Consider the following 25424-nt stretch of genomic DNA (forward strand, 5'->3'; position numbering starts at 1 on the left):
ATTCATACATAACAATTTAAAAATGAACAAAGTCTGAGAAAACTCTCTTACAAATAAACAAGTTAATATCACAAAGTTTCAAATTATTTTGGACAGCCGTTCTTTATTCTTATATTTCATTTGCTTTTCATTTGTTTTAAGATACATTTCATCTTACACAACTCTTATAAAAAAGGAACTTTTTATCTTTTACCTTTACTTCCATTTTATCCTCGATCCATTCTTTAAATGTTAATTCATTTGTGTGTCATTTGTCACTTCAAGCAAATTTAATTGTTTTAAAAGTATGGTAAATTTTAATAGCCTTTAATGTAAGCAGCAAGATGTTTTCTGTCTTCTTCTGATAGCCCGTTCCTCAATGTTCTCCTCACTGTAATATAATACATTTTAATTAGTTTCAATATATGTACATAAGGTCCAGGACAAAAAGATAGCCCACCCAAGTTTGACTTGCGTTTTTTTTTTTTTTTTTTTCACTTTTTCAGCAAAGTTTTAATTGAATCTTGTTACTTTATTGTCAGTAAAATTTCAACACCTAGAAATAATATATATTTTGACTTTGAGGTGGAATCCAATCCATCATATGAAACTTCAGTTTGTTGTAAACATTTGGGGTTTAAACACGGGTCATGCTAGTTGTTTGACGCTTTTTGAACTCGCAAATTATGAAAAATTGTGGAATACTAATTTTGGAAGTATCAAGAAAAGGAAAGCCATTTCTACCTTTTTAAATAATCCAGGAGGCTAAAAAGAAGAAAATACCAGATGGGCAATCTGTCTTCATCAGCAGGGGAAAATGAGCAATTTTGAGGATCGCTTCATACTTCTATTTGGCAGATTGGAAAATCACTCTAAGAGCTGGAGTGTCAACCAATATCAAAAACATAAAGAGGGTCATAAATACACACCTATCCAAAGGGGGAAAATTAATTAATTAAAGATTAATTTTCTTACTTGTTTCCTCATCTCAGCCTGATTTCCTAAAAGGCTGATCAACTAACTAGCTTGTAGAGGCAATGATTATCTTGAGAAAATTATACTTTTAATGCATCTTCGATGAGGAGTGGATTGAAGTTGCGATAGCTCAAGTGATTAGAGGTGTTTTGAGCCGAAAGTCTGGGTTCGAATCCCGCTCGTGATGCTAGCTTTTTCATCTCAACCAAAACCTTAGATTAAAAGATAATTTTCTCAAGATGTTTATTGCCTCTACGACCTTCCAGTTGAATGTTAACTGAACTGGAGAAAGGTGGCGACTAGGTATTAGAATTATTTTGTCATTCATTTTAAGTGTTCTTAACTTAAACTTTAAGTTTTAATAAAAAGTGAATATGTCCTTTCTTTTTGTCTTAAATATTTACTGTTATTTCCAGGGAATAATACAGTACTGGCAGATATTTACCAAAAATGTAACAAAAAAGTTATGATTAAAAAAAAAAAATTTAAAAATTAACATATACCCAAAATATTAAGGTGGGCTATCTTTTTCTCTTGGAGATTATGTCCAGAATTATTTCAAGCTGAACAAAAGCGTTTTGTTAGTTTTGGCTTATTTTGTTAAAGGTTGTTAAAACATCACGAGTTGCAAAAATCATCACATTATTGAACTGCATAAAATGATTGATATTTAATTTTTATTAGATTAGATATAATTTTTTTTCAATTTTAAACAAGTTACACCTTACAAAAACAATAACTTCCAGAGAACACGAGTTACTACGACTCACACTTTTAATGTTTATACAAGTCAGAAAAAACAGTTTACAGCATGCTAAGATATAAAAAGACATAAAAAGACGATGGGTTCACACAACTGATAAACCTACTCTGCTAACTGGGCTGGTGCTGACAAGATTTTCTCTTGTTCTTGACCGTTTCACCACTATAATCATTTATTACAATTGAACAATTTTTTTTATAAGAGAAATAATTTAAAATGAAATAATAATAAAAAAAACTTACAGGATTTACGGTCTGCATTTCGCGTCCTTTTCCTTTCTCTTGGAGTTGTCCTTGCAACAGATTTGGTTGCAGTCTTGACGAGGGTTTCAAGAATTTCATCATCTCCGTCTGTCAGATTACCATTACTCCCATCGACAGAAGGGCTGATGGCTAGTTAGAATTTGAGCATTGTTTTTTTTTCTTTGTCAAGTTTGATTTAATTAAAACTTAAATAGATGGCTAATTACCTAAAACAGAATCTCTTTTGGTCCTCCTCCATAATGGTGTGCCTTGGAGCGTTGTCTTTGATTCTTTACCGTCGACATTTCCATTGCCTAAAAGCTCTTTTAATTCTGCATCTTTTTTGTCTTCATGACTTTTAAACTTGCCGACCTTAAAGATTTAAACGGGGTTAAAATATTTTAAAGACAGAATGCGACGTTAATGAATAATAACCTCGGTTATCATCTTTCCTCTGGTTTTATTCCTCTCCCTGTGGCTGGCCTTCTTTTCCAGCTGCTGGATCACCCTTTCTCTCGTCGTCCTGTATTCGAGGGCAAATTCTGAAATTATTCGGCAGAGTTCGTTCGGCTTGGTCACTCCCACTCGATGCATCGGAATGCCTAGCCAGAAACAGAATTTGTGAAATCTATGGATGACTCTCCGATGAATTTTGTCTATAACGATTATCCTCTCGGCACAGTCAGCCAGAAAATCTGAAACTCTTAAGCTCATCATGTTAAAAAAAAATAAAATAAAATTTATACAATCTGATGAAGATTTTTAAAAACATACTTCAGTTTCATACTTGTCGTCCCGTCATGCTTGGATATTACTTTTAAATGATCAAAAGATGCTTTGCACTCTTGTTCCATTTTGTTTATGTTGGCAGCCAATTCTTCAAAATCTACTTTGGAAGCCCTTGTTACGGCGCCGATCTATTTTTAATAATTTGTAAATTGTTAGTGGTTTGAATAAATAATTAGTGATGTAAAATCACCTCTGAGTATAAGTCAGTCGAGTCTGGGAATTTTTCCATGACCATATGACAGAGATGGTGTAAAAGCGTGTGCTTATGAACTGTATCTTTTACTTCTGGAACTTTTGATAAATATTCTATTTGAAATCCTTTTACCTGAAAATTGTTTTTATTTTTGAGAAACTATAATCTTATTCGATATAAGCACATTTTAAAATAGAAAATCGATTGTTCTCACTTCAGATCCATTGAGGAAGATTCCAATCGAAAGAAGAGTTCCTAAAATAGCTTTGAAAGTCTTATTGACTTTAAGCGTTTCCATTCCCTGTTTTAAATCCATTAGAGGGTCTGCTATTTCCTGAAATTTTTAGAAAAAACATTGAGAAGTTGTAAAAATTTTTTTTTATAGTGCACCCACCTTTTCCAGGTTCTCGTAATCGAGTTTAAAAGCCCAGAGCTTTAGACGTGCAGGGAGTTCCGATATTGAAGCTAAAGTCAGAAGAAATTGTTCCGCACTGCCGAGGGGCAATTCAGGATTTGCAGATTGTGCTTCTTGAATTTTCGACCTTTCCTCTTCTGTCGGCAGCATAGTTAACAATTTCTGGTCCAGAAAAAAAATTTTTTTGAATTAAAAAACTTTCTGTCTTGTTTGTTATATATTAAAAAAAATTGAAATAAGCAGTTCCAAACTTGCCTCGATCCCTTCTCTATTCATAATAGTTGCATCCATTTTCAAGATTGCCGTTTTTATTGAACGCGGAGGCGGGAGTTTCGTCATTCCTATGTTAATTGCATTTGATCTCTTGTGGTCTAACACGATCACTTCTTTGTTTTTGTTCATTTCTTGCTGTTTCTGTACAAATAACAGGATAAAGAAAAAAAAGAGAGAAAATATTGGTTAGGATTAAACATAGAAACTGAAAAACAAAAGTAGACAAGCTCAACAATGAAAACGAAACAAAATCAATTTTATAATTGTCAAAAAAATAGAATGTACACAAGAGGAGATTAAAAAAAAAATCATAGTGAGAAGAGGGTACGAAAAAGTATAAAGTTTGAACCTCTTTTGATTTGCGTATTGTAATCCGAAAGCAAACAGTGGAACTATCTCAATGTTAAATTTTTAGATAGTGCAAATATTTCAGCTTGAGAACCATGGGAAATATATTTGAGGTAATAAATAAAAAACAACAAATGATTAGTTTTCCTTTTTTTATCGTTAAATACATTCACAAATAAATGTTTTGTTGCAATTCTTTCTTTGAAGCAAGAAATATCATGCAAAAATAAAATGAAAGACTCACCTCCTAATGATTTTTGGACCCAGTCACCAAAAAGAAGATAAACAAGCAAAATATTAGTATTTAAGGAAAGCATTTTCTCTTTTTTTAAATAGCTAAAACATTTTTTTTATATACAAGTGAAGTCCAAACAAAAATTGTTTTAATTTTTAAGATATTAAAAAAAATGATCTTGTTTGAACTTATCATTAATATGTACAAAATTATTTTATTATTGTCAATGTCTATAAAATTCTGACAAAAATTGTATTCTTAATTATCGCTCAATTGAAATGTGTTTTTAGTATAACTCATGTGAAAATGTGTTATGTAAAATTGTTGTGTTTATGTTAAAAAGAAAATTACAGGAAAAAAAAAATACAAACAGAAATGTTAGTTGTAAATTCATGCTTGATGATTCATGCAAAGTCTACTTTTAAATTCAACACAATTTTCAATTTAAAAAATAATATGAACCCGTTTCATTTCAAAGCAAATCGGAACTACTCTAAACATTCAGATTAATGTTATATCACATTCAGAAGACCTATTTTCTAATGTGTTATTTTTTCTTTTTACAAAAGCACTATTAAAAGTAAATTTGAAATATATTGGCCTGTAAAATAAGTCTATAGCATTTTTAATATTTTAATTTTATTGTGGGCCCGGGATCGGTCTTTGGGAGATGTTAAGCCCCTGATCGTTGGTTGGATACAGGTGAGATTGGTAAAAGATTGTCTATAATAAAAGTAACATCAAGAGCTCCCTCGTGGTATGGTGAGGTTGGGGTCAGGGAGGGTATGGAGGATATAAACAGAGCAGTGAACTAATAGCAAAAGCTAAGGTAAAAAAAAAAATTCTCTCGTTTCAAAATATAGTCATTATTGACACATTCTGAAAAGGGGTTTGTTAAGTTGTTTCTACTGTTGGTTTCGTTCTATATATTTGTATTTTTAAAAATGAAAAAATGATTACCGCAAAGGGAAAACCACGTGTTAGGAAAATTTGTAACGTGTGGTGATGATGCTTTAAAAGATAGAACTGTAAGTGGTCTACTTGGAAGTGGAAATTTTGATTTGTAAGTCAAAAAGCGTTCTAAATCTATGAGAAGAATCACTTGCAAAAAGTGAAAAATAAAGCACTCTAGTCATCCCTCAACCATCGATGATGACCAAATTCAAGCTTAAGTCGTGTCTAATAAATACATTACATGTGCACACACACACACAAAACTAAATTTGTTTACAAGTGCCTGAAATTTTCAATAATCAAAAATGCTACAGACTTATTTTACAACCCGATACAATTTAAATATAAATTTTAAGCCAGTAAATAGAAAACCCGACACTGATTGAAATGATGAAGAAAATAAATTAAAAAAAAAGCTGTGAATAGTGAGGTACTTGACAGGGCTGGAATGATGATAATAATGAGAATAAAAATAAAAAATCAAATTTTTGTGACTCCAAACATTAAACAGGCAGAAATAAACATAGAAAAGCATGCATAAGTTACTAGTCAATGGTTAGATACTGAAATTGAATATATAAGTTTTCTATGTCCTGTTATGTTCCAATTTTGATGTTCTACATAAATAATATTTTAATAAAAAAATCAAAACTAAACTAAAAAAATCAGGTAATATATTTTTACTCCGACCTTCATGTTTTGTTGATGATAGATATTTTTGTTTGTTTTAATGTGAATGATTAAAAAAATATCATTTTCACCTTTGTTATCAGATCTTTAGCCCTAGATTCAAATAAATGTTCCAGTTTTTGTGTGTCGATAGCAACGGTACTTAATTCATCCCAGAGAAGACGTTCATTGCTCATTTTTGCCAATACGATAGGATCATCTCTCACTTCCTAACAATACAAAAACAAAAAAATAAAAAATAATGTTTGAAAAAGGTAATAAGATTGTACCTTCCAAAACAGCTTTAATGTTTTTTTAGTTTTCTTTGATGAAGTTTGATTTAGATTCGGTGCAGGGGGTGGTGGAAGACCACCGATGGACGGAGGTGGGCAGAGTGCGGGTGGAGGGGCGATGATCGGCGGTGGTGGAGGAGGAGCACCGTTACCGATGCCGGCTGGAGCCAATAAATCCCTTTCCTCATCACTAGCGAGGTCTGTAAAGTCCAGGTCGTTCAGATGAAGTGCTCTTGTTGAATTCTCCTTGAGAGAATCCCAGTGAAGTTCAGTCTCCGATTTCTTAATTTCCAAAGGCTGATTTCTAGCCAGGATATCGGCACTTGTTGGACTCCTCGGACAGTCTCCTCTCAATTGCGATTTTGCCAATTCTATTGAAAATTATTTGTACAATTTGTATTTAATTTGAATCTATTGTAGATTTTGGGTACACAGTATTGTTTTACCTTCTTTTGCTTTAGATATTATTCCTTTCATATCTCCAAAAGGGTTTTTAGAATCATCACTCGGGCTGTTCAGCGTATTCGCTAATTTTTGTGTGAGATCTTTCACAGTGCCTTCTCTCATGACAGCGTATCCGTTAGTTTTGCCATCTTCCACATCCACATTTTCCTTAGGATCTGCATTAAGGAATTGAAATGTTCAAATAAAAGTAGTCATACAATTACAATAGAAATTAATAAAGCAGCAAATGTCTATTTCAATTCAAATCAAGTTAAAAACTCTAACCTTTTTTTTCATCCGTCTGAGAGATGAGATCTAATTTTACTCCTTCAAAATTATTATTATTATTATTGTTAATGTTATTAAATTGGTTTTCATATGAAGTGTTGTTGTGATGTTTTGTATCATTGTTATTACTGTCTTCAGAGGGTGAATAGCCATTTGATTGTTCGGAGGGAGAACCGAACCCAGAAATCACAATGGGCAGCCCCTTTGCCTGAGTCTGTTCCCTTATGAAACTTTTTTGCCGCTCGGCTCTTTCTCTCCTCCTTCTCAGACTCGGCGTCATTCCTGCTCCTTCTGCTGTTTGTTAGTTTTTCAAAACCAGAACACAAGCGTTAGGAAAATCAAACAGCCAATTTAAAATCAAACTAAAAATGTTTCTGTATACTTTTCAGTAGCCAAAGTACATTTTGGCTTTGAAATTAAAATCACGATTGAATGAGATCTTACCGTTTAATTTGTAAATATCCTCCGAGGCGATTGGAGACGTTGCGGTTAAAACCTTGGAGGACAGCGACAATGCTATTGGACTATTTCCTGTCGAAAATCTCCTAGATTTCCTTCTATCGACATTACCGTTTGTTAGGCTTTTCCTGTTTATTATAATCTTCCTGTAAAATGAACAACTGTTGAAATACTCTCAGGCACATTTATAATCCAACACTACGAGAACACATTTGATTTATGGCATGTTTAAAAATCTAACTGACCTAATTGTTTCATCTAACTGGCGTAGTGGAGTTCCCTTTTCATCCCCATCTTCGTGATGAAGAACAGCCTCGTAAATTTGAAACTGTCTTAATAGGTCCAAATCAGTTCCTTGTTTTGCCATGAACCTGTGTCGATTGACAAATCGTAAATATAAAATTAAATAAAAATTATGTGAAACTACGTACATTCGAATGATGGATTCCATCCCTTGTTCTTCAATAGCGTCAACCTGGTCATAGTACATATCTTGGTCCGGTAACCCGTTTAAAGTCTTATTAATTAAGGTCATGGAATAGATTAAAAGTTCGGTATCTGCAGCATCGTAGCCCTTCATTAAAGCCATGACGTTGCTCCAAGCTTTAGTCGCTGAAAGTAATTAAATCAATAAACTACATCTATAAAATTAAGAAGATTACTTACTGTGAACATAATCAACAGCTTTGATTGCTTTTACAAGTAGAATGCAGTTAGTCTCAGCATATTCGACGAACACAAGCAACAATTTAAGAGCCGTCTTTACTACTAGTCTGAATTTGGAAGATACAAGGTTGTACAGCCATTGAAGTGTTGCTGGATGCTCAGCCACTCCGTTCATGCCATCTACATAAAGCATGACTTGGCCCAAGGCTATAAATATAAATATCGAATTATTGCAAAGGAAGCAAAATGAAATTTTAAATTTGGGTTAAATATGGTTTTCTAAAAGTTTACCTTCCAACACTCCTTCTTTTACATCTTTGTTAGCATTAAGTTCAATTTACTCTTGTTAATTATAATTGGTTTATATTTTCTTTATTATAGTTTTGTTAATAATTAACATTTACCTCTTAGTATGTAATTTTGATAGTTTTGATCCGCATCAGATCCTACTTTTATGAGACAAGCAAGGCCATCATTTTGGACGAATTCATGCACCAAATCTTTATCTTCCTGCAAAATATATAAAAAAATATATAAAAATATTTGTGGTATTTAATATTAGCATACCTGAAATATTTGCTTAAGGGAAAACAAAGCTCTTCTTAATTCTCTCCCTTCAGAGTTCAACAATTTTTCTGAAATAAAATAAATTTTTTAATGAATTAATGGTAGAAGTTAAAGATTTTTTTTTTTTTGTAAAATTTACTCACCGATTATGGTATGAACCCTCACTGAAAGCTGCGTTCGTAGAACGATTGAATTCTTTCTGCTGAAAATAAAGAATAATTTTTTTAAGTTATACAAGGTATGCCTTTAATTCATAAACATTTTTTTCCCGTTATGCTAGATTACGCTTTTAATAATGCTGTTTTTCTCCAAAACAAGAATGGACTATAAAACTTATTACATTTCAACAAGATTTCTTCAAAATGGATGAATCGAGTAATAACAGAATCCTTACATAAATAAAAAAACTATAGATTTTACAAATATTGTTAATAAGGATATTGGGCACCTGCTCCTGGGCCGTGCAGGTGTCACTTTTATGAGAAAGGAGTGCCACACATAATAGAAGCTCCTTACAGAGAGCATGTAGGCATTTTTTTACCCTTTCCACCACCCCGCCGTACCTGAGGAAGACCCCATACTGGCAGACAAACGCTTTAACTTGATCGAATTTATATATCTAAGGGACTTCAAATAAATCGGATAAAATTACCTCCCAACGATATTTCCTTCAGGCGAAACCCCTGGTCGGTTTTCGAAGGAACAATATTTTCATTTTGAAACCTAAAACAAAAGGTCTTCCCTTGCACATTTACATTTTCTTTTTTATATATTCATATTATCTAAAATTTTCTTACTAAGAAGAGGAAAACAGCCCGGAACCCTAAACCTAAACCTATTTTAATTGTTACAGTAATAAAACTGTAACAATAACAACAATATTTAGGACTTACTAATCAGAATAAATAGGGACTTGTTAATTTAAGCGTAGTTGAGGCAAAACCTTTTAGTGGTGCAAATGATTTGATATCACAGACTAGTTTATGGAGATTAGGCGGCCATTCTGCTGAGGTGATGGTCTTTCGCAAACGAATTTGGTACAGCTGAAGAGTTTATGTTCAGCATCTTCTTCGGTGCTGCAAATGGAGCATAAAGGGCTTTCTGTTTTCTTATATTTATGGAGATAGCTTGTGAAGTTTCCATGTCCTGATGGATTTGGGTGGTCCAGTAGTTGGGGTGTAGCCATTTTGCTTTTTGCCTCCTTTCAATGCTGGGGAAAAATTTGGATGTCAGCCGACCTTTATTGCTGTTTGTCTATCTTTCTAGCCATGATGCCCTTGTTATTTTTCTCAAGTACCCTTTTGCCTCCTTTCCAGTTGTGCTTCGGAACCAGTCTATTTCTCCTTGGTTTGTATCAATTGCCTCATTTTTCTTTTTTTGGTGTATGACCACCCTTTCTTTAAGGACAAGATCTATTGGCGGTGCGTTGGCTATTACTTGTAAGGCGTTGAAATCATCCTGTACCCTTTTGTGGTTCTTATAAGAGCTATTCATTGGCTTTGCTCTATTATAGCTTTGCTTTTGCTCGGTAGTCGTTTGACCCATCCGGCTGCACCATAACTGGTATTGGGAGGAGGACACTTTTATAGATTGTGGAGAGCGCTTTTGTGCTAAGTCCATATTCCACTTTCGCTATTCCGTTCAATATATTGTACACACTTCTTGTTGTTTCCCTTATTTTAATAGCGTGGTGTACCGGGTCCAGGTTATCACCTAATATTACTCCCAAGTACTTGACTTGATCGCTTGGCTTTACTCATTTTCCCTCTATCCGGATGTATGGGAGAGCATGTAGGCATCTTGCCGAATTTAAGAATGGTTCTTGGGCAAGGTAGCTCCTGCTTTCTGGAGGACATTAAAAAAAAATATTGTACATAAATGTGTTTTGCTTGAGTACATGTATTTATTAGCGTGAGTGGTGAGGGGTTTAGTGTCGATGATAGAATATTTATAAAGTACCCCATCACCCCTAATTTAGATTAGATTATTAATATTGTGTGACAATCGATGGAGGCATATCGAGTACTCCACTGATTAATCAGAATGAGTACAATATACATACGTGTGCAAGTATTTATTAGTGTGACTGTGTTATTGAAATTAGTTAGTTTTAGGCTAAATTATAGTTGGGGGCTGAAATGACCTAGCTGTCAAAACCTCCATTGGTACTTAACAAGTGATGACCTCATGGGCACTAGCTTAAGTGAGATAATAGCAAGCATAATGGGCTATGTTAATTCCCCTGAGGTATAGACACTACGGTCAGCACATCGAGGAGCGACAACTCTTTGGGGGGGGGAGTACATTAAAATTATTTATTGTAATTGTAATATATATATATGTGTGTGTAACAGTACTAGAAGATAACATATCAAGAAGACAAGTTAAATTACATGACTAATTGTCAATGATAGCACCAAGAAGATATGAACATATCCATTTATTGGAAGCATAAAGCTTATAAAAGTTACATTATAAAATTTCGTAACACAAAATGAACTAAAAAAATTATGATTGTTTCTTAGATGATGAAATTTTATATGCAATAAGAAAATTTAAATTGTCGTGTACACTCATGGGGTGGATTCCGACTCAAATAACTCTGAATGCCCAGTGGGTATAAAAAGAACAGCGATGAATGGAAAATCTTGTGGATTGAAACACATGAAATTAATTTAAATTAAAAGAAGAAATAAGAGGACTGCGTCATACCATGTTGCACACAGGTCACACCAGGATCAAACATGAGCACCTTCTAATGGGATTTTGTGCACAATAGATCAATACTGTTTATGCTGCATAGGTAGTAAAGAGGCTGGTGTTTATCTTCTAACAGGGAATGGGACATGAGGCCTGAATGTAATTTATTAGCATGAATGAAGGGGCATTTTCTGTAATCATTCTGAGGAATATTGAATACTCTACAGCAGTGTGAATGTAATTTATTAGCATGAATGAAGAGGCTTTTCCTCAATCAGCCCAAGTAATATCGAGTAGCCTGGGGCACTCTGAATGTATTTATTACTGAATAGAGGGATTTCTTCCCCAATTGTTCCGATGAATATCGAGTACTCTGGGGCAGTGGGAATGTAATTTATTAGCGCGAATGGAAGTGCCCATATTACCCTAAGTAATATGGATTAGTTTGTAACTTTTAGCGTGAATGAAGAGGCTTTTCCTCAATCACCCTAAGTAATTCGACAGTCTAGGGCATTCAGAATGTAATTTATTAGCATGAATGAAGGGACTTCTTCCCCAGTTACTCCAAGAAATATCAAGTACTCTGGCATAGTGTTGTGAATGAAGAATGACATGTGTGAATGTAATTTATTACCGTGAAATAAGTGATTTGTGCACTATGGTAGATTAACTTGGTTTTAAATGTATATATTTTCATTATATCTGTAAAGTTTATGTGTTTTTTTGATGTATATTTTTTTAATTGACTGATGTCTGAAGAGGCCGTGAGGTAGGAGAAAGGCCAGCTTATAGAGATGAGAGAGTGGTTATCTTAAGACCCAAAGCATAACTGATGTAAATATATCTTAGTTAAAGAGTATAAATAGGAGAAGTAAATAAAATAATAGCAAAAAGGAACAAGCAAAATTTAAATCCTCAATCCATCCAGTTGGTGAAGTTAAGGGGCGAGTTGCTTAACTTGAACTACAAACCGTACCAATCTTCAGAACGAGAAGAATGCCGTCTTTGTAACTTGCAAACAAGGGAGGACATTTTCCATTTTATAGCAGTTTGCCCTATTCTTTCTGAATATAGAAGATTGTTCTTCAGCTGCAGTGTATTCACAAGAAATTAATTTTTAAGTTTGTTAAATGGATCCAATTGGTCCAGGGGCCTGATGTATAGGAAGGATTGTGTTGAATGTTAACATGTTATTAATTTTTTTTATTTTTGTGTGTACACTTATTTCCCTTCTTACTTATATTCTTGTTTATCCTTATTTCTTCTACTTAATCTATTTTTATTGGGTTTATTGCATTTAACTAATTCGTTATATTAGTTTCTATTTAGTTATTTATTTTAGTTCAGGAAAATTTATACTTTTGTTAACTATTTACAATAATTTATAATCAGAGGGTTTATATTATTTTACAGTGTATAAAATTATTTATATATTTTACTTTATTCAGTTATTATTATTATCATCATTATTACTGTTACTACTATGTTCTCGCCACCTTCAAGCGATGGAGTATTCATGTCGTTATTTTTTTATTGAGTACATTTATTTTCACATTATTATAATATTGCTTATAAATTTAATAAACTTTATTATTATTAATACCGAAGAAGAAAAGGGCTACCGTGTTAAATGTCAAATAAAAAATTTTGTTTTATGGAAAAATCATAATGATTTTATCAGTATTGTTCCTGGAGTGGTCTTCTTCAGTAAATTCTTCCTTATTAGAGTTTCTTGTTGAAAAGTTTTATTGTGGACGTTTTATCCTTTTCGTTTTCTTACTGTCAAATGACAACCCTTTTTGTAGAAATTCCAGGCAAAATGCGATCCTACTTTGTGACTTGACGCTAAGGTGACTTGACGAGAAAAGCCATTTCTTTTATTGTTTTCCACACTTCGGTTCAGTGACTGTGAAAACGGGCCGGGGGGAAAAAAAATCAATTCAACCATTTTTATCAAGTAGAAAAACGACCTCGGAAACCTCGATAATGTACCATATATGTCATAATGTAACCGTAAGGAAAAAGGAATGACACACAATACACAAGAGAGGATTATTGAATCCGTTCCGATCCGGATGAAGAATGAAGAATTACACAAGGGACCATTCAACGACCTACGACTACGGCGGGCTTACGACAAAGGACTTTTCATACACAAAGCCGTCAATTAGTGCTTTAAAGTTCTGTTTTAGAAGGATAAGTTCTTCGTAGCCCGCATTCTACAAAAGTCTCATTACTATTCAAACCGTCTACGTACACTTTTACTTTTTTCCCCCTTTTACATACTTTTCTATTCACGTTGCATATAAAACAGATGTGTCTGTGTTCTTATCTCTCTTACTTTCTTTTCCATCTCATTGTTCTATGAGTACAAGCTCCGCTTTTACTCAGTTAACACCCGGCCAAAATCTATGCTTTACCCTAAAATGCTATTTTGTCTCATAAAAAATTACGTGTGATCCTCAAATTATAAAATATAATTTCAATCAGAGACATTCTGCTTAATTGATTTTGCCTTTGAGCCCCTCCTTTTTATGATTATACGGCGTTATAATTACGCCTGTAGTTATTGAATGAGTTCTTTAATCGTCAGTTGCCAAGGACTTCCTTTGTTAACAAATGAAAAGGGAACGAGGTTGAAATATTTTGTTTAAATTTCAGTAATGATTAATAATTTCACTTGAACCGCAAGCTGGTAAATAGTCAATATTAAACCGGTGTGCTGAAAAGAATTTTAAAAATTTAAAAATTCCCCCAGAAAAACGCCAAACGTTAATCTTAACAGGTGCGATCGGAAGGTATTATTAAACTAGAGGGCAAATCAATCAAGCCGAGCACTAAAGTGATATACTTGGGGGGGTGGAAAATAGGCAAAAAGCTCAGATCATCTAATAAAGTTGAGAGAAAAAAACAATATGCACATAGTACTAAAATCGGACGCCTTATAATCCTTAACTAACCTAATTGTGGGTCGATGGGGTAAACATTTCGCCATAGGTCCTCTCACACTACAGTCTCGCTAATAAATACATTCACTCTCGAGAAACGCTAGATAAGACAAACTATCAGTGTTATATAGAATAAAACAATCATATTTCAAATTGGTCAAGCGGACTACGAAAACTAGTGAATTGAATAAGTTAAAATGAAGTATATCTTCACTGAAGCTCTCCGTGGCCATTTCAATTGTCGCCGAGAATCAAATAGATTACATGATATTTGAAAAATGGCAAAAAGGAGGGAAAATTCAAAAGGTGGGGTTGAGATGGGAAGTTAGCGTCCGAGAGGATCGAAGTCACGATAGCTCAGGTGGTAGAGTAGCGGTGAATCTAGCCGAAGGTCGTGGGTTCGAATCCCGCTCATAACATTGACTTTTTTATCTCAACTAAAAACCTGAATTAATTGCCAGATATTAATTGGTCAAGCGGACCACGAAAAGTAGTGAATTGAATTGTTATTTTTGTCTGTATCACTTTTACTCTATATCCTTTCGATAATAATCTTCTACTTTCCGACGACGAAGTTATTCTTTAGTTATTTTGAGTTTATATTTTTTTTGCTGTATTTTACCCCAATTGACTCGTTGGATTTTTGATTTGTGCCGTGACAACTTTTATACCAGAATTTAAAAAGCCAGTGGTGCTTTCGTTTCTTGTCCGACGTCGTGCAAAGATTTGTGTCTGAAAATTATTGTCATAGTGAAATTCAATATTTTATTAAATGCGCGTTATTTTAGGAAAATCGAGAAGTGATGAGACGGCGGAACGAGACCGCGAGCACTTTTTTGATGAACGGTCAATACACTGACCGTCCAAAGTTCGCATGGAAATATCGCCTGGAAAATGTGCCTGGAATGGCGGATTAAAATTGTTCCCGTGTTATAAAACCGGAGTAGATTTTTTTTTGTCAGATGTAGAGGCTAAGCCGTGGAATCGCTAATGCGCCTCTAGACGTTGTTTGCGTTCAAGGAACTAGCTCTAATTAGGATTGATAGCTCTCATGAATATAAACCGATGAATATCTAATCATTCAAGGACTACATCATTCGATTCGATAATTCACATTACTTCATTGAGAATTGATCAGGGTCGTAAATATAATATTTTTTCAAGAAGCTAGGAAAATAGGATAAATGTTGCGCTCAGAAATTTTAATGTTTATAATTTCTATAATGATTTTGTTCGGCATGCAGAGAAAGGTAGCTCGATGTGTCTCACTTGATTGAGGGGTACAGTTCCTTGCCTCCATATAGGGAGCGTGTAGTTCTTGCCTGAGCATCGAGTATTTGAATCCCCAGTTCTGATTCTTGGATTAAATAGGGTTGTTTTATTGTATATATTACTGATAGTTTTGCATCCTTAGTTTGTGTTGAGAGTGAATGTATTTAATAGCGTGAATTGTGAGAGGGTTGATGGCGGTATATCGAGTACGCCACCACCCTAACCGAATGATATGTAAGAAAGAAGGTATTTAAGAGTGAGTGAAAAATCCAAAGCCAGTATTTATCTTCTAAATCAATGATAATAATCAATTATAATTTAGAAAAATGAAAAATAAGAAAGGAAACAAATAAAAACATTCGTGAGCTCTATTCAAAGTAACAATAACTCTTTTTCCCTCTGAATTGTAATAGATAGTTTTGTTTAAACCTGTAATCTTTTTCCTCCTTTGTAGATACCTAAAATTGTGTATTGTTAAAATAGGACACACACGACGTATAATCAACCGTCTTATTATATTTTGTCTGTTGTGAACTTTGATCGGATAAGACCTCAGGATGCACTTTAGAATCGCCGGTTAAACTCGAAAAATATTACGATCCGGTGTTGAAAACCGGCATCCTTTTTTCTTATGCCTCGAGGACTCGACAGAATTGCACGGGAAACGGCGTAAGTATAGTCGTACCTCAAACAACGCAGAAACCGAATAAAATACATAGTTTAATGTAACACCTTTACTGATTTCTCCCTAACCATTTATCTTGATTCAAATCCTGCGGTGATAATAACCCTGGACAAAATAGGCAAACTTTTCATCTGCCATGACTGTTTCATCGGTCATCATTTTTTCTTTTGAAGAACATAAACCATGTTACATGTCATATGATAGCTATTATACTTCTAATTTGTTAGTTGGGATGTGTCATAGCAGGATATCAGCAGAGGGTCTAAATCGTCCCCATGCCTCTCTGTACAATCGCACGGCGTTCATCTAACAATAAGATCGTCTATACGGGGGTACTAGTAATAAACTAGAAAATTAAAAAATACCATGTATCAGGCTCATGCATTCTCTTCCATAGGTGGTAGATTGGATTCTCCATAATTTTCAAGTAAAAAAGCATGGGGATGGTTTGTGTTTGGCACAGAGGTCTCATATTTAAACGTCTATCATTTTCCAAACTACCTAACACGTTCAATTAAATTACGTAACCAATAGGAAATCCTTTGTACAGTTTGATGGCATAAGGTCACCTTTAAGAAACATAAAAGCTGTGGTCCCACAAGGTTCTGTTCTTGAACCAACCCTAACATCTATATAAATGACCTTTGCAAGCTTAAAACTACAGCCCAACTGGCTCTTTTTGCTGTTGAAACGGCCTTTATTAGAGCATCCTACAGGGCTGATTCTATCTGCAGAGAATTGTGAGTAATTAGATAGTTGGTTGAAATATTTAAAAAAAATGGAGATTCAGACTTAATGGTAGAAATATTGAAGTAGTACTGTTTACTCGACTCAGAACATGCATTGTCAATCATGTCAAAATCATGTCGCCAATACCATGGGCTAAGAATGTTAAAAACATTGTTAAAATAAAATAAAAAAGTAATATATGTTAAATACCTTGGAATGTATCTGAATTCCATATTAGTTACACATAAAAAAAATGCTCAAAAGCATGGATCAACTTATGGAGCCGTTACCCGGTCTTTAATAAGCGTTCTTGGGCAGTAAAAATAAAAACTTATGAACTATACATCCATTAATAACTATGGTGCCCCCACTTGGTGAAATATGTTTAAATCCAATTGTGCTAAGCTCCAGGTAGTCGAATGCTGCTCTAAGAATTATTAGCTGAAGGGCATCCTAGCCAGTATCTAAGACATTATCTTAAAATCATAGGTAAGCAATATCCTCTATGTATCCTAAGCTGGCGTCCCACAAGGGAGCATTCTTGGACCTCTTCTTTACATTTCTATTCTTTCAGAAACAATTCTCTCCACTTTTGCTGACGAGACAGCAATCCTTTCCCCGCATAAAGATCTAGCCACTGCGTACAGAAACCTTCAAAATCATTTGCATGCCTCGTCGTTTTGTCCAAAAAGTGGAGTATTAAAATAAATGCGACGAAGGGCCAATACATTAACTTCACCCTCATACATATTACATTACCACGTGTTCACTTTAACGAGATTTCACCATCCCCTGACGAACACGTACGTTCCTTGGGGTTCCAACTGGACAAACGACTAAAACGAAATGAACTAAACAGACATTACAAACTGTTATCACCATCACTCAACAGGCGATCCAAACTTCCACTTAACTACAAAAGATTAATATACACTATGGTGCTCAAGCCTTATGGACTTAGGGTATCTAACTCTGGGGGTCAACCAAGCATCCCAGCGCCCAACGGATCCTTTAAAAAAACTGTTAATCCCAGTTATGTATCAAACCTCACATACACCGAGGACTTAATATCATCTTTGTTCCAGAAGTAGCGAAAACCTATGTAAAAATTAGTCATTCATCCTAATGCCTTGGTCCATCAGCTCAGCTCCACTACCATCCCAGATAAACCCTGAGTCACCCATGGCCACACGATTCCATAACTACAAAGAAAATTACAAACTGGGCATTATTTATTTTTTCTAAAGGAATCTCACCACTGGGTGATTTCTCCTCACATGTTTTTAATTTCAATTTTGCTCTTACAGCATTTTTACCGTTTTACAGATGTAAAAATCAATAGAAAAAGAAAAATAATTATTGGAGGGATTCCATGTTGGACTCTCATAGTCACACCCTAAAGATGCCTGGATTACAACCCACTTCTATAGAGAAAATGCAATTTTTGATATGATTAGGGATGACTTGAACTACCGTAAATAAGGATAAAAGACACATATTGAAAAATAATGAACACGTGTAAAAAGGAAAGTCTACTAATGTACCTGGTTTAACCTAACCTATGCGTAAATAGATATTAAGTACAGCTTCTATTAAGTCTTAATATTTGAAATACTAACTTTTCGGTTCTTTTCATTCATGTGAAAATAATTTTTTTCTGTTAATAAAGCAAGCATTTATGCTTATTATCTTACGAAATTTATTTTTCAATGAAAGTAGCTCAGTATTTAAAAGTGTTTTTAATGATTTAGATTTATTCCGAAGGGCTGTTTCTTTTCCTGGGTGTGTTCTTTTATCCGTCGCATTTTTGTGCATTCTCGATGTCGCTAGTCGAGACGAAGGCAGGAGACGCCTTCGCGGCTGTCTGAATTTCGCCGGCCGTCATTATATTTTTTTTAATCAGCCCTTGGAAGAGCTGTTCTCGGGAGTTGCCGATGAAGGAAGACCTGAGGAAAGCCGGGAAGCCCCTGAAGCCGTCCGACATCGTGTAAAGAGGTACTCTTACAATCCCCATGACTTCGTTGCCGTATTCCAAAGAGTTGATGGTCTTCTTTTCCAGTACTGACATCTTTTTCTCGGACAGTTTTTTGACGTAGAAGTAGAGAAGGAGGTTCTTATCTTTGCTGAAATGGATGCAGCAGAGATCGTCGTCTTCGAGCACGACTTCACCGGGGTGAAGACCCGCTTCTTCTACCAGTTCGCGATTCACCGCGTCTTCCGGCGTCTCTCCCGGGTCTACGACGCCTCCGGGGAAGCCCAGGTGGCCGTCGAACCTCAACTGCATGAATATTATCGCTTTCGGGTTGTACACTTTCAAAATGGGGGTTATCGATTCCGCGTACAACATGCAGTGGGACGCCTGTGTACAATTCCTGTATTTTCCTTCGTTCAGTTCGGCCGGTTGGACCTGCTTGTATTCCCCGGGCCGCGTGGAGAGGCCCAGTTCGTCTTCGAACTGACACTCCTTGTGGAATAACATCCCTTCCTTTTCTGTCCTAGCTCCTGTTCCACTCGATTGTGTTAAAAGATCCATTTTCGTCGTGGTTGTGTTTTTCAACATATGGCAAACTCGGGCGAAATAAAACGATTTCTTCGAAAAAATAAAATTTTCAACGCACTACTACTTACTTGGAGTTAAAAGAATCGAATTCCTCTTGCTGTTCGTTGATAGAAGCGTCCAGATCGAGGTAAGAACCATAATCGCCGTCTTTGTAGAGTTGGAGCGCAGTATCGTCCAGCTGTAAAAAAATAAAAAAAAATAAAATCGATACAAATAAACACCTCGTCCCAGATATTAAAGAGTTATTTTAAAATAAAAATCCGCCTAAATGTTCTCCAATCGAATAAGTTCTAAAAGACAAATAACAGCCGTGAACTTTAATTTAAAGAATTGAGATAAGGTAAAGCGGTCTAGAGGAAAGCCGAGGTTTACAGCACGATAAAATAAAACTAATGGAGGTATGTAAATGTATTTACTTTACATTTCGTAACCTCGTAATTTATCACATTCACCAGTGGGAGGGATCTTGTCGGTTTAAAAAAAAGTCAAGATAACAGAATCTACAAGACTTGTGCGGTCATCGGGCTAATCGTGAAAAAAGAGATAGAGGACTTCAATGCCTGTTCCTTAAAAATTTTGAATAAGGGAAAAATGGGGAACAACTAATTCCTTTTTTTATATATATTTTGAACTGCATGCTTCGACGCAACAAGTAAACATGATCCAGTGATGGTAGCCGTTAGTACACCAATACGATGAGCGAGATGACTCCGTCCTAGTGTTAAGGCTGTTGCGGGGCCACCGACGATTCAATCTTATGTTGGGATTATTAGGTAATGTGGTGGATGATAGGTTTTTGACGAAAGGGTTCGGATGATGGGGTAGTTTGGATGGTCATGGTTTGTAAACAAATTGTACCTTAGCTGGAGGGTACCGGCCAACCGGAGCTGGAGATACAGTGCCTTCTCTATCTCTCCGGGGGTGGTGAAAGGCATGGCTAAAAGGGTGTGCTGGAAACCACAAAACTGCCTTTTTTAAGGCACATGCACGGATGTGCCCTTTTTAGGGCATTTCGGAACTTGGTTAGTGTTGCACTACCTCGCTAGCCAAGGGATGAGACAAGTCCATGCATGTAAAATCTTCCTGGTGTTCTTTCGAGAACACTAGGCGTCTGAGAAGTCCCCTTGGGGATAAGTCCGGACGTTAAAGATCCTCATGGGTCTCAACACCCAGGAGTAAGATGGGGTAGTTTCGAATGGAACGTTTTGTAGCGGGATTGGGCTAGCTCGGTAACAAGAGGGACATTGATTATTGTTCTGAGGATTTTGGATTGAAGGGATTGGATTCGATTGAGGTAGGAACGCCAAGCAGTCCCGTAAAGTTCAAATCCGTATGTCCAAATGGGGGCCGGGGTGGCAATGTAAAGTTTTCTTTTGTTTGTCAGTTTTGATCGTCTGTCGAGTAGACGTTTAAGCATGAAAAATCGTATGTTGCAGTCTGTGCGCTTAAGTCGTGTATGGGGGTTCAACGTCAGTCGTCCAGGTAGAGTCCGAGGTATCGTACATGGTTCGCAATTGGGATGGGAACATTGTTGAGGTATACTGATGGGAGCGTTTTCTTTAGGGTAAATATTATGTTTGTTGATTTGGTTTCGTTGATCTTGATTCTCCACTGACGGAGTCAGCATTTTAGGATGTGTAGGTGATTTTGGAGATTACGGGATTGCGGTATCATCAGCAAAGGTGAAGGTGATAGTGTTAGGTTGCGCAGGTAGGCCGGAGGTATAAATTGAATAAAGGAAAGGAGCGAGTACGCTGCACTGTGGGACACAACTAATTTCTGGGTTTATAAATGCGTATTAAAAAAAAATTATTGCTAACTGTGCAAAATATACATTGATCATATAGTGTAGTTGTATACAAATCTGATAGATCTGCCATGCCAAGAGGCAAGTGTGGTGGGCAACCAGCCAGTACTGGAACTATTATTTAGTTAGGGCTAGGGTAGTCTAGGAGTTTTTGAGGGCGATTTAAACAGCACATGGTTATAAGGGTTGGACGTTTAGTCGGTTGAGGTGGTGCGATAGTTTAGAGTGATTGAGGAAGCGTGTTCGGATCAGATCCTTCACGAATTTTAAAGTCTTTATGGATCATTTGATTGACGTAGAAGTTTTTGACAGGATCTGGTTTTTGACTCATGAGTAAACTAAGAGGGATGTAGAAAGGATGTAGTGACCAGCAGTATTAATTCTAGAACTGAAGGATGTGGTGGACCATTTTTAGAATTAAAACAGTATGCTAATGTTATCGGATCCTATTTAACTGAAAGTCCTTTTAGAGTTAAACTAGAAGATGAATATTATTTCTTGAAAAAACAAACAAACAACGGAAGTACCCCAAGGGAACATATTAGGTCCATTACTTTACATGCTATACACTAGGGAATCATCTACATAGTTAACATAAAAAATTGCAATATTTGAAGACGATGCAACAGTGATTTCATTAGTAACGTCAATCATTCTGGTCAAAACCTTCAAAAGGCTTGCAACAAAATAAATCAGTGCACAAAAAATGAAGTATCAAGCTCAATCAGTCATAACATATTTACTTCAGAAATAAAAAACTGATCATATTTGGCATCGATGGAGCTACACACAGTGGTACTGCTATAATATTTGGGCATAGATTGTCGTAGAAGGGAGGCGGAGAACTTTAAATTGAAAGGATTGTTCCATGCAAGTCTGCTATGTAAGTAAAGTCCAAGGTAGCGGACTTGGTTGGATGGTGGTATTACTTTGTTACTTATGTGCACTGGTGGGCAGGTTTGCCGTTTGAGGTTGATTGTTATTGGTTGGCTATTTTGCTCGTTCAACCTGATCCGCCACCGAGTCAATAATGAGGATTAGATGTTGGATTTCTTCTGTGGCTAGGATAGGACTGGGGTGTCATCCAGGTAGTGAGTTAAGATGTGTAGGTATGTTATGTAGATGGTATGGAGGATTGGACCTAGGATACTTCCTTGTAGAACGCTAGCTAGCTATAGCTGATGGGTTAAAAATCGGTGCCGATTCTCAATTTAAACCATCGATTCAAGAGGACGGATTTCAGGATGAAGGAGGGTCCGCTTTAACTTGTAAAGGAGGCTGGGATGCCACACACGGAATTATTCCGTAACGTCTAGAAATACGTTTGAACAATGTTTGTTTTCTAGAGCCGAGGATATGTGGATGGACTTCTCTGCTGAACAATAGGATATAGAGGTCAAAATCCAAAGTGATGTAATACGTATAAAGGAAATCACAGGACTTGGTATCTTTGATAATAATTAATTACTTTGTATCTGGCACTTCAGTTATGCACGTTCATGTGTTTATACATTTCACATGCCACTTTCGTTTCTACCTTCACGGAGAGCTTTGTGGATTTATCATTGAGAAATGGAAGCCAAGGATTAGAGTGAATAGCAAGCGTTTCAAAGCCCTTTTATAAAAGAAATGTATAGTGTTTTATTTGTCGAAGGGGTGTTGGTGAATACAGGAAAAAATTTGGACGGAAATGTTGTTAACTGCCTTTAAGAACTATCTGAAATCCAAATGATCAGTATTCGTCCTGGTATAAACGACAAATTTGTGACACTTGGTACCATATACAATACTGCTGAACAGCCGATACATTTTAACTATCCTTACGGACTTCGCAATTTGCCTCCTAACTCCAAACCTACCCAAGCCACTTCCAATTACCAGGAGCATCTTGAGCTCATTGAAGAATGGTGCGAAACGTGAAAAATGAACCAAAAATTAAGTTCACGGTAAACAACAGTCTTGCTCACGCCCATAACTTAACAGTAAAGAACTACCGACATACTTAGTAGACTGACGTGGAGTCTTCACACAAGACTCAAGCGACAAGAACTAATTAGACGATTGGGACAACTACGAAGAAATTAGACATGACGTTAAAGAACAGCTCTGTACAAAACACTACTTCGACCTATTTGGAAATACGGTGCGGAACTGTGGGGGTTCCACCGGGCCATCTGACATCCAACAAATGCAAGCATTCCAATCAAAAGTCCACAGAAGAAACCTCTAAACTCCTTACTATAACTACACATCACTATACACAATGACCTTCGTCAAAGAATTGATCCAAATGTGCGAACCACTTCCTCCCATCTCAAGAAACCTCCAAGTCCCTTCCTCGCCTGAACCCGATGGTATGGTATGGTGGAAGGGATGCCGGGAAGCGGGGCTTGTATTCCCCAGGCACTGCAGCCTTCTGGCTTATTGTACCTTCCCAGTTCCCTAGTTTAGTCAATAGACTCAATCCTTCTTCTCAGAAGTATCAGGTCATTGACTGTTATTGCTGCAATTTGGTTCCCTGAGTCTTTTTCCTACGTTAGGTTAAACCTCCATTGAGCTGTTGCTTCGCATTCGAAGATGATATGAGTGGCTGTTTCCTCCTCCTCATTACATAATCTGCAAATGGGGTCATCGCTGTATATACCCATGTTGTGTAGATGTTTTCTCAGATACCAGTGACCGGTTAGTAGTCCCACCACTCCTTTGAGTTTTGCCCTCTCCAATTGCAGCAGTGTTTTTGCCAATTTTGGTGAGGGTTGTTTCAGCATAAGTTTACTATGTCTAGCACCGCTAGAGTTTATCCACTTCCCTCTTTGTTTTGTTTGGATCCATTCTGCGATGGAGGATTCTATGTTTGTTTTTGTTATCCCAAGGATAGGTTCGGGGCCTATGTATGGTCTTGCAGATCCTCCTGAACCCGATAACAAACTGAGAGTGAGTACAGCATTGGCTCGCTTCTCATACCACGTGTCCTCCGAGTGCAGTACTGGCCCAAGCGTTAGCGTTTTGCCCGAGATTTTATACCGTTAAGAACAATTTTTAATTTATATAATTCACGTTCAGGATACAAATAAATATAAAAACAAGTTTCAAGAAGGGCAAATTGCCTTCAATTGGGTTGTTCTGATGCTAATAGTTTAAAACTTTTTTTTCCAGGGCAAGTCATTCTCCCTCGAGTAGGTCAAACGCATTGTCCGACTGGGGCGGAAGGAAGGGAAATAATTGCGGTCGAGGGTGGAAGAGGTTGATCACTGAAACTGATAAAGTGGAAAGGTCCCGGTGTAATTGTGGGAAACGAGTTTCAGTTCGGTCATCTCCCACGACGTCTCAGGATCCATAATTAATTGGATGACTCGGCCGTGTCCGGCTCGACTACGCTGAATAGGCCTGGCCAAACACCTTTCGACGAAGGTCTTGACGTGAAAACACACCTGGAATCGGAATATTTCTCTCACATTTTTTGATGTTCAATAAAATCCTACTGATGAAATTTTGTTAAAATCTATATTTAAACAATTTAATTAATTAAATATTTGTGAAAGATTGTACTAAGCAAAATATTGAGAAAAGCATGTTTTTTGCTACGTAAAACCCATAGGAAAATACAGACATATAATGTGGGAGGTTTATAGTCCGACGAACTGCTGAGGTCATCACCGACCCTCTGCGTGTATTCCTCCTTTTCTGGACTTTCACACGTATGCTGCTTTGAACTGCAGATTTGTCGTCTTGATCTGACTGTTTTCTATGCATACTACGACGACATCTTAAAATGCTAGCTTCTCGTTTGAATCTTGGGTTTCGACTGTCGAAAATAGACACAAAGCATACAACATATGTATACATCATCACCAGATACAAACATAGAAGCCTGGTCACATTCACGTCAATATAGTTCTCGATATTTCTCGCGGGGTTAAACAAGCCCTTTCTTTCACGCTAATAAATTAACGTGATTTAAATCACCACCTGATACAAACATAAGAAAGAGTCTGTTCACGACTCCTAGAATTTATTAATTTACACAATTTCCTTTTTTGGATGAGCTGTTAATAATTTTACGTGGAGGCAAAAATAGTTTTATTTCGCAAATAGAGATGCTTTATTTTATAACGCTAGAGCGCAAAGAATACTTTGTAGAGGGCCTTTCTTGATCGCAAGCGTTTGAGCG

The 25424-nt window shown here is 36.1% G+C and overlaps 2 protein-coding genes across 9 annotated transcripts in view; both read right to left on the minus strand.

Annotated features, from left to right (window-relative positions):
- LOC106661224 (FH1/FH2 domain-containing protein 3) overlaps positions 1-25424 on the minus strand; it is an 87606-nt gene continuing 62182 nt past the window's right edge. For 2 of the 8 annotated variants that reach the window (XM_024225894.1, XM_024225896.1), the window contains 21 exons: positions 19515-19624; positions 8696-8754; positions 8553-8620; positions 8390-8495; positions 7986-8192; positions 7751-7931; positions 7565-7690; positions 7305-7465; positions 6858-7154; positions 6575-6748; positions 6126-6499; positions 5928-6065; positions 3612-3770; positions 3336-3518; positions 3156-3275; positions 2939-3073; positions 2734-2876; positions 2395-2662; positions 2187-2331; positions 1960-2109; positions 1-370 (listed from right to left, as the gene is read on the minus strand). In XM_024225894.1, the coding sequence (XP_024081662.1) occupies positions 297-370; positions 1960-2109; positions 2187-2331; positions 2395-2662; positions 2734-2876; positions 2939-3073; positions 3156-3275; positions 3336-3518; positions 3612-3770; positions 5928-6065; positions 6126-6499; positions 6575-6748; positions 6858-7154; positions 7305-7465; positions 7565-7690; positions 7751-7931; positions 7986-8192; positions 8390-8495; positions 8553-8620; positions 8696-8754; positions 19515-19624 (3378 nt within the window). In that variant the 3' untranslated portion in view covers positions 1-296. Of the gene's footprint in view, positions 371-1823; positions 1880-1959; positions 2110-2186; positions 2332-2394; positions 2663-2733; positions 2877-2938; positions 3074-3155; positions 3276-3335; positions 3519-3611; positions 3773-5926; positions 6066-6125; positions 6500-6574; positions 6751-6857; positions 7155-7304; positions 7466-7564; positions 7691-7750; positions 7932-7985; positions 8193-8389; positions 8496-8552; positions 8621-8695; positions 8755-19514; positions 19625-25424 lie in introns of those variants that run through there. The other 6 variants (XM_014384505.2, XM_024225897.1, XM_014384487.2 and 3 more) reach the window with 6 other exon arrangements.
- Positions 18610-19508, minus strand: LOC106661250 (U8 snoRNA-decapping enzyme-like). The gene has a single exon (XM_024225898.1). The coding sequence runs from the start codon at positions 19444-19446 to the stop codon at positions 18679-18681; it is 768 nt and encodes a 255-aa protein (XP_024081666.1). The 5' UTR covers positions 19447-19508; the 3' UTR covers positions 18610-18678.

This window comes from Cimex lectularius, unplaced genomic scaffold (assembly GCF_000648675.2).
Source record: "Cimex lectularius strain Harlan isolate CLEC.00 unplaced genomic scaffold, Clec_2.1 scaffold23, whole genome shotgun sequence".
Classification (NCBI taxonomy): domain Eukaryota; kingdom Metazoa; phylum Arthropoda; class Insecta; order Hemiptera; family Cimicidae; genus Cimex; species Cimex lectularius.

What these genes read in the sequence shown, in the direction of transcription:
- LOC106661250 (XM_024225898.1), bottom strand. Translation starts at nt 19,446, where the DNA reads ATGTTGAAAAACACAACCACGACGAAAATGGATCTTTTAACACAATCG.